Below are 15,563 nucleotides of genomic sequence, written 5' to 3'. Positions count from 1 at the left end.
CGAGAAAATGTTAATTGATTCGGCAAATGTGTTACTGGCCTAGGAAAAGTCGTCATCGTGTGCATTCAAGGGTCAATTCTTGCCACTGGGTGGCAGCAGTCGTGCATGATCCTTTCCTCCTCGGGCATCTCGCAACCAACAGACGTCCCCCCACCTGAGATGTGTGCTTGGTGTGCGGTGTGGTGCTAGGGAGAGGAAGCGGGAGAAGGAGCGTGAAGATCTGTGGCAGAGGCTGGAGGAGCTGCAGCTGCAGCAGTCGCCCAACAACAACAGCGCTCGCGCGGCAGGCACCAGCTAGCTCCTCCTCGCCCCCCCCGCAGACCGCGGGTCCCCACGTCAGGTTTCCATCCTCCTCCACACCCTCTCCTATTTTTTTTTTTACTTTCTAATTTTTGTTTCTATTTCTTTGAGGGGGCATAACACGAGTTTGCAAACATCAAAAGTGGTGAAAGGAACGCTTGAGATGGTGGGTGTTTGTGCGTTGCGTTTCTAAGTATATGAACGTCCTTTGGCCTTAAACTCACCGCGCGTGAGCTTTAAAATAAATAAATAAACAGGTGGTGCAAAATGTCCAGAGAGCGGGGACGATAGGCGAGCGCGCGTCTTGTGTCGGGTGCAGCATGCGCACGTAGTATGCGAGCGACTGTGTTTGTACGCGCGATGTGTTTGTACGTGTGTACGCATGCGTGCGTGTGTGCAGCGTTGGCCGACCAGAATGCCGAGAGGTTGCATGTGTGGTGGTTTTACTCCCCAGAGCGAGCGCTCTGTACACGAACGCCTCGACTCCCTCTGCCCGAAAAAAATAATACCCCCCCCCCTCCTCCACCGCGATTAAACATTTCAGGTTTATTCATTCGGACGTTACGTACTTCAGCAAAAAAAAAAAAAATACCGCAAACATATCTGGACAAGAGCTAGTTCCTGAAGTGCATCCAGGAACCGGGCGCGTCATGTGACGCAGCATCGACTCGTCAGACACCTTGTACATATGCCTTTGTCTTCCACAGGGTTTTTTCGTAAACAGTTACGCAGACGTTAGCGTCTCAAATTTGGTTTTTAAAACTTAAAAGAGAAACTTAAAATGCAAAGGTGTTCTACGCGAGTATTCGGAGTTCCGTAGAAGAACGCAGCGAGCGGCCGGGCTGCGTTTCTTCCCAAAGTTTTCTCTTCCTGCGACTTAATTTGTTGGGGTGCGCCCCGGCACTTTCACTCGTTTCCACATGGACTAGTACCGGTTTGTAAAGTTGGGTTCTGTTCTTGGGAAGGTGTGTGTGTGTGTGCGCGCGTTATAAGGGCACTCTGTGTAAAGGTCGTTATATTTTTTGTTGCTTTTGACAAAAGCGAACGGGCGGAGGTGTGCTCAATACAAACTCACGTCAGAGGTGCAGATGGTCGGGGAGAGGGGGTCGGGGGGGGGATATTGGGACCTTTACACCATTACTCTTATTCAGAAATATTTTTAAAGTTTGTAAAGATGTTGCATAGTATTTCAGTTATTCTGTAAAAGTTTAAAAAAATCAAGCCGTGAAAAAAAAGACGTGTACTGACGTTTATAAGAGCTAGCAGGCCAATCTGTTTGCGATTGCCGGCCTGCTGACGGCACGAGCTGTGGTATGAGCACACCTCCACCACGCATGCTGCGCCTCCCTCTCTCCTCCCTCCTGCCCGCCTGCGCCAGCTACATCGCTTGCGGTTTTGGGTTTTCCCTTTGCCCAACCACCACGTGCGCCATCCGCTGGCACGTTTGGAGCACCTCGTTGTACACCGGTGGGAATCTTCGTTCCGCGTCCTCGCGCTAAACCTGGCGGACAATTTTTGAACTGTTCTTGGGTTTGACGCGAGGAGAGGCATAGGTGCGGAGAAGGCTACCGCCCCGCCTCGTTTCGTTCCGGGAATCGTGACCCTGATGACTTGTTTGGTCTTTCCCCAGGTGTCGTGTCGGACTTGGCAATTTCAGTAGCTCCTGTGATTTGCTTGACGGTGCGGAGTATTAGACTGTAGTCCGGTCCAGGTTTTCCAGGCAGTTTATATGCGGTGCAGTGGACGCGTCGGTTGCCAAGTACAAGGATTACTGTCGTTTTGCTACCTGTCATGAGATGTCCCAGAGTGGAAATTTGGTCGAACCTGAAACTGGATTTTTGCTTCTGGTTTAAATGTAGATGCAACCTAGCCTGGGTGTATGAACACACCCAGGCTGGGTCTCTCTAGCTGTCCGACACAAGCGCACGGTGTGTTTGGTTAATACGCCAGTGCCGTGACATGGTGGTAACACCCGAGTGCGAGGCCAGGGGCAGCCCATTGGTGGAGCGAGCGACTTGCAATCGGAAGGTTTGCGAATTGAAATCTTCAATGCCGGTTAACTCGGAACGTCATCCCAAATTTAGCTAATTTTTTTAACTCGTGTCAAATGGCCTAAATACTTGCGCAACAGTGTGGGTTTCCGTATCCACAAGAGCCACGTGATTTTTGGACTGCATCTGTAAAGTTAAACAACGCCTCGGCGGCTGTTGGCGCTGGGCGGTTCAGGTAGTGTAGGGGTGTGTGTGGGAGGTGGAGTGCCATCATCTCGAGCAGATCAGCAAAGGCGGTGGATGGCGGTTGAGTGTCTAAAGCAACGCGCACCCTGTTTGGCGTGTATGGTTGATGGCAATAGGACTAGGGCTTCAATACAGCTCGGTCTGTCCAGGTTGGTGGTCCGAAAAAATATCCCGCACCCGGCACACCATATCCAGTATACGCTCTCAGTAGGGCTGCGGCTACTAGTCACTTTCAGTCTGCTCCAGTGTATCAACGACCTGGCTAGTATTCGGTGAGCAGTAGAGAAAACATTGAACCCCCATTGCGCCGCCTAGGTGTTTTGTGCAAGTTCCAATCCAATGAGCTGTCGTTGACTGACTCACCAAGTGAGGACACACCCGTGGGTGCGTCTCCGACCACGGGAAAGGCCTGCGGCTGTTGTGTTTTGCCGAACATCACGCCTACACACGCGCGCTGTGTCTTGGGTGGTGCTGTAGTTAGCGCTGCTGCTGCCGAAAAGCAGCACTTCAACCAATCAGTAGCTCTATCCCAAATGCCAACCTCCATGGGCCATGGTCAATCCACTGCTGGATAAAGGCCTCCCCAAGGTGTCACCGTTCCATGGTCCTGTAATGCATGAATCCACTTGGCACCTGCACAAGCGCTGATTTTATCATTCCGTCTCCATGATGGTGGTCCTCTCCGACACTTTCCCTCCATTGGCTCCCACTCCATCTAGTCTTGATCGTGCGTAGGTACATAGCCAACCTACTATGATCGTGCCTGCCCAAGCCCACATTTTCCATACAGTCAAATTATTATCTTTAACCTCTGCATATGTTTGTGAATCCATGTGTTAACTCCATCCCTATCGATCCCGTAGTCACATCCGTTTGCCCTGTGAGCCCCACAACTAGTGCCGGTTGATCGAGCACTAGTACACACAGCAAGATTATCTTGTACTGCAGCAGCACAATACAGACACCGGGAAATGCGATGCCCTTGGTCAGCACAGGTCAGTCCAACTGTTTATTACAGAGCTGTTTTGCCACGGTTTTATTTGCTTTATAATGCTAAAGGATCATGGATCAAACCGATTTAAGTGTTTGCCCTTGTGAAGATTAACAGGGGCGGCAGGTCCACGAGTTTGCGAGTAGGATTTTGGATGATCAGGTGTCGTGTGTTGATGACGACAGGGCTTTGCTGTCGCGAGCCGGTGGTGGTGGTGGTGCGTAGATTATGAGTGGTTCACTGGGCGCAGTCAGGGCGGCTCAAGAATCCCGTGTGGTGCGAGAGTGACGTTTGTTACCTACTTACATGAATGCCTTTCGTAAAATAAAACAAATAAATTATTTTAAAAAAGGTATTTTTATGCTCTACAGTATCAGCGGAGGAAACTTTCATTCCAAAGACGATGATCGGATGCCGTCTTTTACTGGTGCACGAATAATGGCATCGCGATCACCCGTGTTTTCAGTCATTGACCTTTCAAGGCCGAATGTTGTGAATACAATAAAGCAATTTGAGAAGACCTCGCTTTCTCTCTCATCCATTAATAGCCTGGATATTTCACCCGGTCACAGATTAACTACTGGACTCCCTACACGACTGACCGAGCCCATTGCTGGTTGCATCACAGGCAGTCAAGCGGTGGCGTGTGTGCCCCTTGTGGGAGGTTCGCTGTTCGAGTCCACGGATGCCCTGTTTAATACTGCACATGTATCAACCATTAATGTGCTGCCTGTGTCAGTGGACAAAGATCCCTCGAAGTTCATCGAAAAGAGCAGGTCACGTGTGCTGGTGTCAAAATCCAAATGTGAAAAAAATCACTTAGTTGGGAACACATTGCAACAATGCCCTCTGCTGCAAAAACAATTGGCAGGATACTCAGTCTTGGGGGTCCACGAGGCTTTCCTGGGTGAACAAGCATAATACTAACCAGCAATTTCGTTCTTATATCAACTGTCAAATATTATTTTGTCTCTTAAAATGTAGTGTTCTCAACATGCGCAAGGAGGACACTGCTGAAATTAAACTGTTTCCAGCACACGGTCCTGTGTCAAAATGGGACCTTGCCAATATCAAAACTATGAAAAAAAATGCAATGTTTTATTTGTTCATACTTTGATACTGGCTAAAAGAGGTCCCATTTTGGAGCTACTCACACCGAGTTTTTAATGCTGTGATAGTGCGTTGTCTTTGTACTGTTTGCCTTTCGGCGTTCTCTGGTCTGCCAATGGTGAAACGAGGTCTGAAGGAATGCTGTGTCTGGCGTAGGCCAATCAGTTCCAAAGACAATGCAGAAATTATCGGAGCATGTTTGTTTGCATGTTCACCACAACTACCTGTGGTTCATGTAGACATAATTCCCTGCAAAATGTTTCTATTTGGTGTTTCAACATCTTCACACCTGTTCTATTGCCAGAAAGGGTAAAACCTATTCCTGTATGTGTGTCCTCTGCGTTGACTCACACTGCGCAGCGGGGAGCGGTGTGCAACAGCCACCGTTAACTACACGGCAAGGCACGAGCAGGCCCTACAACAGGCAGAGCGATCATGCAATCAGCTTGTCGGAATAAGTGTTAAAATCACAATCGTCGTTTGTACGTTTGATGTAAAAACAATGCATCACACTGTTTGTGTTGGCGTCTCTGTGAAATGCAGGGGATTGGCAGTGCTTGCACCGTGTCCTCTTGTGAAAACCGCACGCACACGCACTTTCCTGGCAGGCAAAGATGGGTAAAAATGCACTCTCGTTACAAATTACTGGAGTGATGTAATTTCAATGCAAGTAAGAACCATGGATCATTTCGCTGAGATACACAAATTACCAATTTTAAGTGTATAATTTAGATGCCAATTATAAATATTGAAATTACTTAATTTATATTTAGATACTGGTCCTCTGCTCTGAGGTTCATTGGCCAGTTCCATAAAACAACTCCAGTGACAATCTCCCCAAATAGACACGGAATTAAATAGGAGCTAAGGGGCCATCCATTTAGTACGTACGCAAAAATCTGTCAACTTGACCCCTCCCCCCTCCCTGTACGCACGCGTATTTTTACCCCCCCCCCCACCTGCGTACGTGCATACGCTTGACGTACCCCCTCCCCCCCGAATCCTATAGAACGGCCGATATTTAATCCACGCAGAAACGATCAAGGATTAATAATATTAACGTGTATCTAACGAATTTGAAGGCCAATGTAGACAAATTATTATCGAGGCTTCACCCCCCCCCCCCCCACCCCAATTTCCTATTCGTATGAACATTGTCAGTAAACCCCTCATACGCAAGTATACGCATTTGGGTTAAACACCCCTCCCCCCTCCATGCGTACGTACTAAATGGATGGCCTCTAAGGGATTAACTTAACTGGCCAGAGCTTGAAGGACATCCCATCTTCCACAAGCTGTCACCTGTTCCTGTCCCCATCCACTGTCGTTTGCGAACCCCACTCCCCCGCAGCCTGTTTACCCGTCTCCCCTGGTAGTGGCGCTGCCATGCAGCTGCAGAACTTGGGCAAACAATCAAACACTTTGCTAAATCTAGATTTTAATTATTAAGCCCAATTTGGCCACTCGGACCTAGTGGTTAAATTTAATAGGATATGTTTATTAAAGATCAACGTTATGGTATCTTAAACTCCTTTTCCCACTTGCACATCAGAGCCATGCCAGCACAGGGCCATTGTGGTACAGGTAGTTTTCCACTGGCTATGAAGCCGACCCAGTATCTAACTGGAAAACTGGTGACAGGAAATCTGGATCTGGCTCGGGACAAAGGTTAACAAGTTTCATCCCGCGTTCATTGTGTATTATGTCGGTGGCACGGCTCGCCTTCTGCAATGGAAAAACAACACTGACACCTCTTGAGCCGCACACTGGGCTGGCTTGGCACTGGCGTGGCTTGGTTGCATGGTGGAAAGAGGCATTCGCTCCGATTATCCCCCGCAAGTCCTCCGAATCGACAGAGGAGCAACCACAAACAGGGCTCTGTGGCCGCACATGGAGCTCTTCCAATCCAGAGATGACGACGAGTGGCTATCACCAAGTGGTCCCAAAACGAGTGCGATATTTACATAGAAGAGCTCAGTTTAATTACCACCACCGCCGCCACCGGACTGGAGCAGTGTCCGAGTATCTCCTCCACCTAACTGCGGTCATAATTCTCTAAACAAAGGAAGAAAACAAAACTGCGCGACTACTTTGATCTCTCCCCAGTGAATGAGTCCCACGACCCTCACGCGGCCATGTTGTTCATTTTCTGCACGCGGTGCCGGCGGTTTCGCTTGCGCACACGGATCATCCAGCGCACGCTGCTCGTCGCAAAGTCGGCCACCTTGAAGATGAGCAGTAGCACCCCGCACAGCACGGCCGCCACGCTCCACGGGTTTGCCGTCACGATCTGCGGTAACATCGCGCGCAAACGGAGATGGCTCACCGATACTGCCCGGCGCTATGATACCGCCGCTGCCACCACCACACGGCAACTCCGTGTCCTCGCCACACAGTGACGTGGCTGCATAGCAACACAGTAGAATCGCTGCTAAATACGACCGCAACATTGAGACAGTACAAACACGACTAGATACCATTGCTACACAGTAATACAAAACCATCACTACACCGCGCAGTGACACAGCACGTTAATTGCACAATACCACCACGACACCTATGCCCTAAAGTAACTTCTCAGTAACTCTGCAGTGGAGCAGTACAGCCACTCATTAACAGAATTAACTCTACTACACGTGAACACAACCACAGCGAGGCCACGCAATGAGCCGGTTTTCCCCTGCAGTGATGCAATGAATCTTCAGGATTCTGTGTTCCTAGTAAAGAATCGTTATTTTCCATCTTGTTTACGTTCTCACTTTAGCCTTTTTCTGCTTCCTTAACCCAAACCTAACAACATATAATTTACATGTTTTTATCTTGACTTAAATCTTTCGTGACTGCAGGAATTAATATTCTTTGGGTCTTTCGGTAAAGCCACGTAGACAGAAAAATAATAAAAGAAAAATATCACGTTTCGATCGCAACACAAGCAATCGTCATCAGGTGAAAAATATAGGAGAGCTGCTGAGGCAGGAAAAAAAAATGAAAAATATAAAAAAATAGCAACCAGAGCAAAACAACCTCAGTACATGCGAAATCGAACTTATTGCACGAAGTAATGTTGATTAAAATATATTTTCCTGCAATGAACGTTTGACTGCAATTACTTAAAAATAAGTTTGCAGCAAACAAAAAATATTCGTGACATCCAACAATTGGGGTGAATGTTGCAAATAATGTCGTTGGGGTCACTCACCCCCTGCACTTCCTGGATGAGTGCGTCCTTCCACTCGAAAACGATGAAGAAGAGCTCGTCGGACCGCTCGCTCTCCGGGCGTTCGTCGTTGTACTTGACGACGCTGGACTGCGCCGCGCACACGAAAGAGATGCCCCGCGTGAGAGGCGACGGCGATGAAGTTCCGTGCTCAGTTGCTTCGTCTCACCGCGAGGGCTTTTTATGCCAACAAACGTGGCCGAGGTGCGAGTGAATGTGCGGCTGCTCACATAAGCCATTCGGAAAGTTCTATACGGCCCTCGGGTAGGAAACTGTTCCCCATGCCTGGTGGAAAATTATGGCGTATCCTGCCTGGCCAATGAAAAGCGAGTATTTTTTCTGAAAACGGTGAACTCCTGGTTGTGATAGTTTACAGCGCCCAAGAACCTCTCATCTCCTTGGAAGTTGTCATCTCCAGTGCCCACTAGAGGGAGCTACCATCACATTTGTCCCGGGTTGGGAATCCTACGTTCGTTACATGGAAAATTGGAGCGGCGACTATCGGCCAGCAACGACTTCACAAAATCGTCTCTGAGCATCAAGGTGATGCTCGTCTCCCGTTCACAGCCCTAAGACAGCAGTCGCAATTCCATATTCCTATGGCGGGGAAGAGTATGACAATAGCCTGCATGCGGTGCGAATGCATCTGTGGCCACGGGAGGTAATGACAGGGGTATCAGTTGTGAGTGTGAAGAGACTGGTGGCTCCGGGAATATTTGAGAAGAGAGCGTGAACAGGTGACGGAAGAGGACGGTGGAGTCTGCCCACGGAGCGAGCGTCCAGAGTCTGCGAGAATGATCGAGAAGGGGGGCATGGCCTGGGTTGGTATACAAGGGAGATGCGCGGGAGACTCGGCTGTTACACATCAATATATGGCAGTGCAGTGAAATCACTCGAGTACCATGACACTCCTTACCGTAACATTTAACCCTGTCCCTGTAACATCGCTCGACCGTAGCGATTAACCCCTAGTCCCTGTAACATCGCTCACTGCGTCGTTTCAAGAAGGTGGTGGCACCTCGAGGGTGAACTCCTCGGAGGGCCGGTCCGTCTTGGTGCGCACGAGCGACATCTTGACCCACGTGCGGAAGCCCCCGGAGAAGGTCCACATGGACTGCGTTCGCTCCATCTGCATCATGAAGCTCGGGCGGTTGGTGCTGGGAGAGCACGGGGAGGGTGGAGGGTGACGGGGGGGGGGGGTGGTGAGCATTGGCGAGACGCAGGTGGCGCCCGAGTCGCCACCTCCGTGTCGTTTGCCGAGCAAAATCCGGTGCGGGATATTCAGATGTAGAGATAAATTCGCGCAGACCGAGCAAGCCGGGCCAAATGTGGAACTTCAGCCGTCAATGCAACATACTTTTCTCACGAGCACTGTTTACGCGAGTTATGATACGTCCATTATGGCAGGCAATTGCTCGTTCAACCCTCCGCACACGAGGTGGTGACAAATATCGAGAACAGAGAATTATGTCAATCGTATTGCACACTTATTCTGGTTTCCACTACGTCACCATTGACCACGCCGGTCTCTGTCGACCACAACGGCGAGCAATGGAGGCGTGGAAATGTAACAACAGTCGTGATTAACGTGAGCAGCATGCGTGAGTTGGTCAATCACACGCAGACATACCAGAAATAAAGTTGGGATATGAAGTGTAATCAGGGCCCGTTGAAACATTGAACCTAAAAGAATGCGGTAACCTACTTGCAGTATTGCCACTCTGCTTTACCGTGGACTGCAAGCTCCTATGACACCAGCCTCTCCCATGGGCAATCGCTTTAGTTGACTTGAACTAGGGAACTTCTGTTCAAGCGCTTTGCTCGCCAGTTGGAAGGCTGCGAGTTCAGATCCCCGGTTAGTGGTTAACTCAGCGAATCACCCTTCCGGGAGAGATAAAACGAACAGAAGTTGTTGTGTTTCGCTCGCCCAGCCCCCATAGCAATGCAGACTTTCCAGCTCTAGTTCAGCAGGGCTGTAAACAGGAGATGAGCAACGCCCACGCTCGTAACAGTCGGAAACAACGCAGTCTCATTAATAAACAAGCGTTATCTCACGATGATGATGACGTGCCTACTTTTAAAACATAGCTTCAGTGAGTGCCAAGACCGTTATGATGTTTGGCCAGTTGTTTATTGACTTGTGGAATGTACAAAATGTGTTACAATGAGGTTGGCACTGGATAGCGTCTCTCGAGTGCGTGACTCGAGCACGCACCGCTCACAGATACTTATCAGCACTTCTCGCTTCCTCCCGCCTTCCGCTGGTTGAACTCGGGTTCTGACCAAGCGTCCTATTTGTGCCTCGCATTAGTGCCCTATAGTTTAACGGCCCCCGGCATGAGCTGAAAAACTAGTAAAATTCCGCCTGAGTTTGAGGTTCAGTTAAAACCGCTGCCGCCTTGACCTCCGTGTGCTCCCACACCCACGTGGTATGACCAAGCGTTGAGAGGAAAAGTAACTTTTGTAATTTTTTGTGTCTTTGTCCCCGGGTTTTATCTCTAACACGCAAGGGCATGGTGTGACAGTTATCATGCCATGAGATGGAGAATCCACTCAGATCTGTCACAGAGCAGTGCAACCCTTCATGTGGGAGAATCGCCCGCAGAGGCAAGTATCACAGAACTACCTCTGAGTGACCTCGCAAATGATAATCAAACCAAATATTTTAAATTCTTAGCGCTGGAATTTTGGCAAATTAAGCGAAGTTTTATATTTTTGTGCACTAATTGGGTGACCGGGTTGAGACCATCAACTCGTTACACCTGAAAAACCCGTTTGCTAACGGGCGACCAAAAGCTGAACGAGAACCCGGACTTCAGCACTTTGACCTCCAAATGACCCGGCCTCTTCCTCACTGTGTTTCTGTCGAGGAGGGGGTGAGTAAAAGCGCTCCCATCTCATGGAATTTGGGAAGTCGCTCCATTTTGGGATTCCCATGGGACTTGCGCTGCAGGGGAAGTGAACGCCGCTCGGAAGGACGGTGGTGCGGGATAAGTCGGCTAACGGATGAAGCCGCTAAAACATTCAAGTCGACTACTTGTGGTGGTGGCGGCGGCGAGCACCTGCGCTCAAGGCTGACGTAGGAGGAGAAGAGTAGGTAGTCGATGGCGCTGAACTGCTGCGTGCTGCCGTTGAGACGGAAGTGGAGGAAGATTTGCTCCTTCTCCTGCACTCGCTCAGGCCCCCGCACAACCAGCGCACTCTTCTGCACGCGCGCAACCACGCACTTCCCATCACCGCGCTGCACGGCACTCCACGGCACTCCACGACATGGCGGCACGTCACGGTAAACTACACTTTCACTTTTTTTTTAAATCTAACCCCAATTCTATCCTGAATGCCCTGCCGCTTTCACGTTAGAAAATGGCTTGGAGAAGAGGATATTGTAGAGCTACTTCTGAGATCCCTTCAAGCAACATAGTAGGGGATGTTATTTTTCCACCTGCTCTACTGTATGAGAGTAATGTTCATCGCACGACAATCAAACTGACAGTTTTACTATATAACTGAAATTTGGTTACGTGCTGGACCCAATTCAAAGCCATTTATTTTTTGTGCAGTCATTGTTAACCAATCCATCACCTCGCAACACTCCAAACCCCGGTTATTCACAGGCAGCCACCAAGATTCAAACACCAAGTTCTCCGCGTGCTGGCTCTGCGCTCTTTACCTTTGAGCCACATCACGGTACACAATACTTCATAGACACGTGCAGTACACACACCTCTCTCGCTGTGGCTGCGGCTACTGGCCACGTGCCACCTTCTCCGGTCTTAACGGCAACGTGCAAAACATTCCGTGAGCAACTAAGCCCTAAAGCCCAGTAAACGAGACAGCTCCGCGCAGTAAATTACACGGAGCAATGTAGTGCTGCTGCTCGGCACGCGACCTTTAAGTCAACATTTAAACCAACACTGCAGCCCAGTGGAACCGCAATCGCCGCCCGTTGCAGCGGTTCAAAGTTTGACTACGCATCATCTGTTGCGCAGTGGACGTTCAAGATCCCGTGATACCATTCGTAAGAGGAGGTCGTTGCATGCCGGCGTCAAGGTCAGGATTTGACAAATTTTGCAAAGCCATCCACGTTGGAATATATATAGCCAACGTCACCCCCGACTGAGAACTTGGCAAGACCCTCCTGAAAAAAGAATAACGAGACTCGGGCTCTCCTGGGTAAACAAGCGTAGTAATAATAATGATAAAACACTACAGGAGGCAAAGGACTACGTGATTAGCGTCACGTGAGCGTACGCTGCCCCATCATCTGTCACGTCGCCACCGCACTGCGTGGTGTTTGTGGGTGCCGTGCGGAGAGCACCTGCGAGGTGTTGTGGTAGGGGTCGGGGTAGGCCACGGTGAGGATGTTGCACCGCACGTCCCCGGGCTGGCCGGGCCTCTCCATGACCGACACGCCGCTGTGGAAGTAATGGCGGCACGACAGCAGTTCGGCGCTGCCCAGGTAGAGCGCGATGCCTGTGGTGGGCGCACGGGGAGCAGCAGCAGCAGCACAACTACAGCTGACGTCACATCAGGGTGATCCCCAAACCCAGCCTCAACCCCAAGTCTGACTCCGGATGACCCCAAAAAATACCCGAACCCCACTTATGGCCACCCTGGCCAGAGTAGCGCTGGTGGAGGGGGGAGAGGGGAGCGTACCGGGCGCGTCGTAGCGCTCCACCGCCTTGTACGAGACTGACATGGCCGGGTGCTGTGCCTGGTGCTGGAAGTCGGAGATGGACTGATACGCCACGAAGGAGGCGACTGCCGACAGCACCAGGTAGAAGACCACGAGCAGCACCGACACCAGGTTCTTGAGGCACAGCTGCAGCACAGGCAGCAGCAATCACCGCTACCACCACCGGCATTTACATTGTGCCCATAAACCCAACCGACTGTCTCACATTGCAGTTTTGCTCGCCTAGGGGACGCACCGATGGCAGCTGTCCCTGTGTGGCGTGAGGCATACGCAGCACCACTCAGCCACGCCGACGAGCAGTGCGACCCAGTTGTGTTCAATGTGAACGGGCTCTCCGGTGTCCTGCCACACGGGGCTATGAATGCTCATTGATGGAATCGGCCAAACACCCCAATGTAGCGAGACCCCCCCAGAATCACAGCCTTCACGTCTCAATGTTGTGTGGGCCGCTGGTAGACAGGGAGGTGGCAACCAAAGCCAATACAATATGTATACTGGATGCGGTGTGCCGGGTGCAGGAATATTTTACAAAAAACCCGGCTGAAATTAAGCCCTGGTTTTGAGACCCGGTGAGGTTGTCCAAGATAGAGGACATTATTATATTATACATTATTTTGTTCACCTTACTCACGCGCATGCGAAACCTTCGCATGCCCCCCACCACCTCCTCAGCTGTGGCGTCCCCCTCGCCCCCCACATCCACCACCTCGTCACCAGGTGGATCTTCCTCTTCGTCTGCGGGAGACACGCACCACCACCTCGTTAACGCGCCGCGTTCGGGGGACCCGTCCGACTCACTCCCCCCGGCCCCTGCTGGACCCCCGAAAATCCAGAACCCCCTGGGTGTGAGTGGCGTAGCGTGGTTGGCATGAACTCTGATCCCTGGGACCCCGTGAAGCCCTAGACGGCAACAACTCACCGTCACCGACGCTGCCATTGGGCGAGGGGGTGACCTCCTCCTCGCCTCGTCTCTCCTTGACGACGTTCGCCTTCTCCTCATCTTCATCCAACTGAGACGGCAACGCGCATAGCGAGGGGAGGGAGGGGGTGGGTGAGGAGAGGGGTGAGAAGGGGGTGATAAGAGGGTGAGGAGAGGGGTGAGGAGAGTGTGAGGGGGTGGGTGGTGGGGTGGGTGAGGGGGTTGGTGAGAGGGGATGAGGGGGTGGGTGAAGGAGGGGGTGGGTGAGGAGAGTGGGTGAGGAGAGGGGGTGAGGGGGTGGGTGAGGGGGTGGGTGAGGGGGTTGGTGAGAGGGGATGAGGGGGTGGGTGAAGGAGGGGGTGGGTGAGGAGAGTGGGTGACGAGAGGGGGTGGGTGAGGAGAGGGGGGTGAGGAGAGGGGGGTGAGGAGAGGGGTGAGGGGGTGGATGAAGAGAGGGGGTGAGGGGTTTGGTGAGATGAGGGGGTGAGGGGTTTGGTGAGAAGAGGGGGTGAGGGGGTTGGTGAAGAGAGGGGGTTGGTGAGGAGAGGGGTGAGGAGAGGGGGATGAGGGAGTGGGTGAGGAGAGGGAGTTGGTGAGGAGAGGGGTGAGGAGAGGGGGGTGAGGAGAGGGGTGAGGAGAGGGGGTGGGTGAGGAGAGGGGTGAGGAGAGGGGTGAGGAGAGGGGGATGAGGGAGTGGGTGAGGAGAGGGGTGAGGAGAGGGGTGAGGAGAGGGGTGAGGGGGTGGGTGAGGTGAGTGGAGAAGTTTCGAGCTGACAGATGAGACGCCATGGCGGTGGCGATGCTGGGGGGTAACGATTCTGATGCTGCTGAGGAGGATTCTGCTGCTTCTAGTGCTGCTCATGTTGCTACTGCTGCTGCTGATGTTGCTGCTGCTGATGTTGCTGCTGCTGATGATGTTGCTGCTGATGCTGTTGTTGCTGCTGATGATGATGTTATTGCTGATGTTGCTGATTATGTTGCTGATGATGATGCTGATTGTTCCCCTCACCTCGGAGTAGGAATTGGCTCGAAACTCCGCGCGCATCATCTCCTCACGCCGCCATCTCAGCCGCGAACGCGCGAGAACTCCCCACCGCCTGCAGCAGCGACCGACGCCTCGACCGGAACTACCACCAACTACAACATTTACATCAACAATATAAACAAACAACAACAACAACAAAAACCACAACAACCACAACCGCTAACCGCGACTTGCGCTTGTGAACAACGGCGGCTGTCAGCAGCGTCCCCCGCCCCCTCGGGTTGTCGCCCCGCCCCCTCGGCTTGTCGCCCCGCCCCCTCGGCTTGTCGTTCCGCCCCCTCGGCTTGTCGCCCCGCCCCCTGCGCCCACGTGACCCCTCTCCGAGCGAGACGAGAGCAGCCGCAGGGTCGAGAGACTCGGTCACACCACGTGGTCGTCCACGAGGGGAGGGGCGGGGCGTGAGGGAGAGGGGCGGGGTTGGGTGAAACTCGTGGATTTTGTTTACTTTTGACAAATGTTTCATTTTTTTTATTTAAAGCTTTCGTGACTGCAGGGATTTATATTCTTGGTTCTTTCGGTAAAGTAACGGAGAAGGGAAATAATAAAATAATATTTATATAAAACAATAAAAAAAATATCATTATTTTTTCTCCCTTGAATTTTTTTTTCGAACGTTCTTTTTTATGTTAATAAAGTACATAATTCAGTGGATATTTTTAAAGCGTTAGATATCAATGGAATGTTTTTGTAGTCGTTGATTGTTGTGTTGCAAGTAATGATTTTTTGTAAAAGTTAAACATCAATGTAATGTTTTTGTTGTTGCTGATCGTCGTGTTGCAATTCATGTTTGCGTTGTGTAAACTTCCCGAAGACGGTAACTCCTCCCCCTGCCCCTTGAGTGCCCCCACGTGACTCTCACGAGCTGGGTCACGTGGGGGTGGGGCAGCCGCCAGGGGGCGCCACGTGACCCGGTGTCACCGCGCGTGACCCCATGCCGACAGCGACCCCGACCTTCTCTGCACCCAGCAGCAGCCATGCTCACTCCACTGCTGGATGAAGGCCTCCCCACGCCGTCGCCATCTCTCACAAATCATGTGTTGACATAATC

General features: G+C 51.4%; 2 protein-coding genes across 2 annotated transcripts in view; one reads left to right on the top strand and one right to left on the bottom strand.

Annotated features, from left to right (window-relative positions):
- LOC144727332 (serine/threonine-protein phosphatase 2A 56 kDa regulatory subunit epsilon isoform-like) overlaps positions 1 to 4,048 on the top strand; it is a 32,716-nt gene extending 28,668 nt beyond the window's left edge. The window contains exon 13 of the mRNA XM_078606076.1: positions 190 to 4,048. Coding sequence (XP_078462202.1) covers positions 190 to 298 — 109 coding nt within the window. The 3' untranslated portion in view covers positions 299 to 4,048. The remainder of the gene's footprint in view (positions 1 to 189) is intronic.
- PACC1 (proton activated chloride channel 1) lies at positions 3,534 to 14,742 on the bottom strand. The gene is made up of 9 exons (XM_078606084.1): positions 14,480 to 14,742; positions 13,471 to 13,561; positions 13,174 to 13,286; positions 12,512 to 12,677; positions 12,174 to 12,328; positions 10,918 to 11,060; positions 8,874 to 9,012; positions 7,838 to 7,945; positions 3,534 to 6,928 (listed from the first exon to the last, which is right to left on the bottom strand). Exons 1-9 carry the CDS (start codon positions 14,516 to 14,518, stop codon positions 6,764 to 6,766), a joined length of 1,119 nt encoding a protein of 372 aa, XP_078462210.1. The 5' UTR covers positions 14,519 to 14,742; the 3' UTR covers positions 3,534 to 6,763.
- Between the last annotated feature and the right edge of the window lie 821 nt (positions 14,743 to 15,563).

The sequence above is a fragment of the Lampetra planeri genome, chromosome 25 (genome assembly GCF_965212315.1).
Source record: "Lampetra planeri chromosome 25, kcLamPlan1.2.h2, whole genome shotgun sequence".
Lineage (NCBI taxonomy): Eukaryota > Metazoa > Chordata > Hyperoartia > Petromyzontiformes > Petromyzontidae > Lampetra > Lampetra planeri.
Note: the sequence above shows the minus strand (reverse complement) of the source record. Positions and strands in the feature narration are given on the sequence as shown.

What these genes read in the sequence shown, in the direction of transcription:
- PACC1 (XM_078606084.1), bottom strand. Translation starts at nt 14,518, where the DNA reads ATGATGCGCGCGGAGTTTCGAGCCAATTCCTACTCCGAG. An exon ending in CAATGGCAGCGTCGGTGACG is followed by an intron (nt 13,287 to 13,470) that starts GTGAGTTGTTGC and finishes TGTCTCCCGCAG; the next exon opens with ACGAAGAGGAAGATCCACCT. An exon ending in GGAGCGCTACGACGCGCCCG is followed by an intron (nt 12,329 to 12,511) that starts GTACGCTCCCCT and finishes CGCCCACCACAG; the next exon opens with GCATCGCGCTCTACCTGGGC.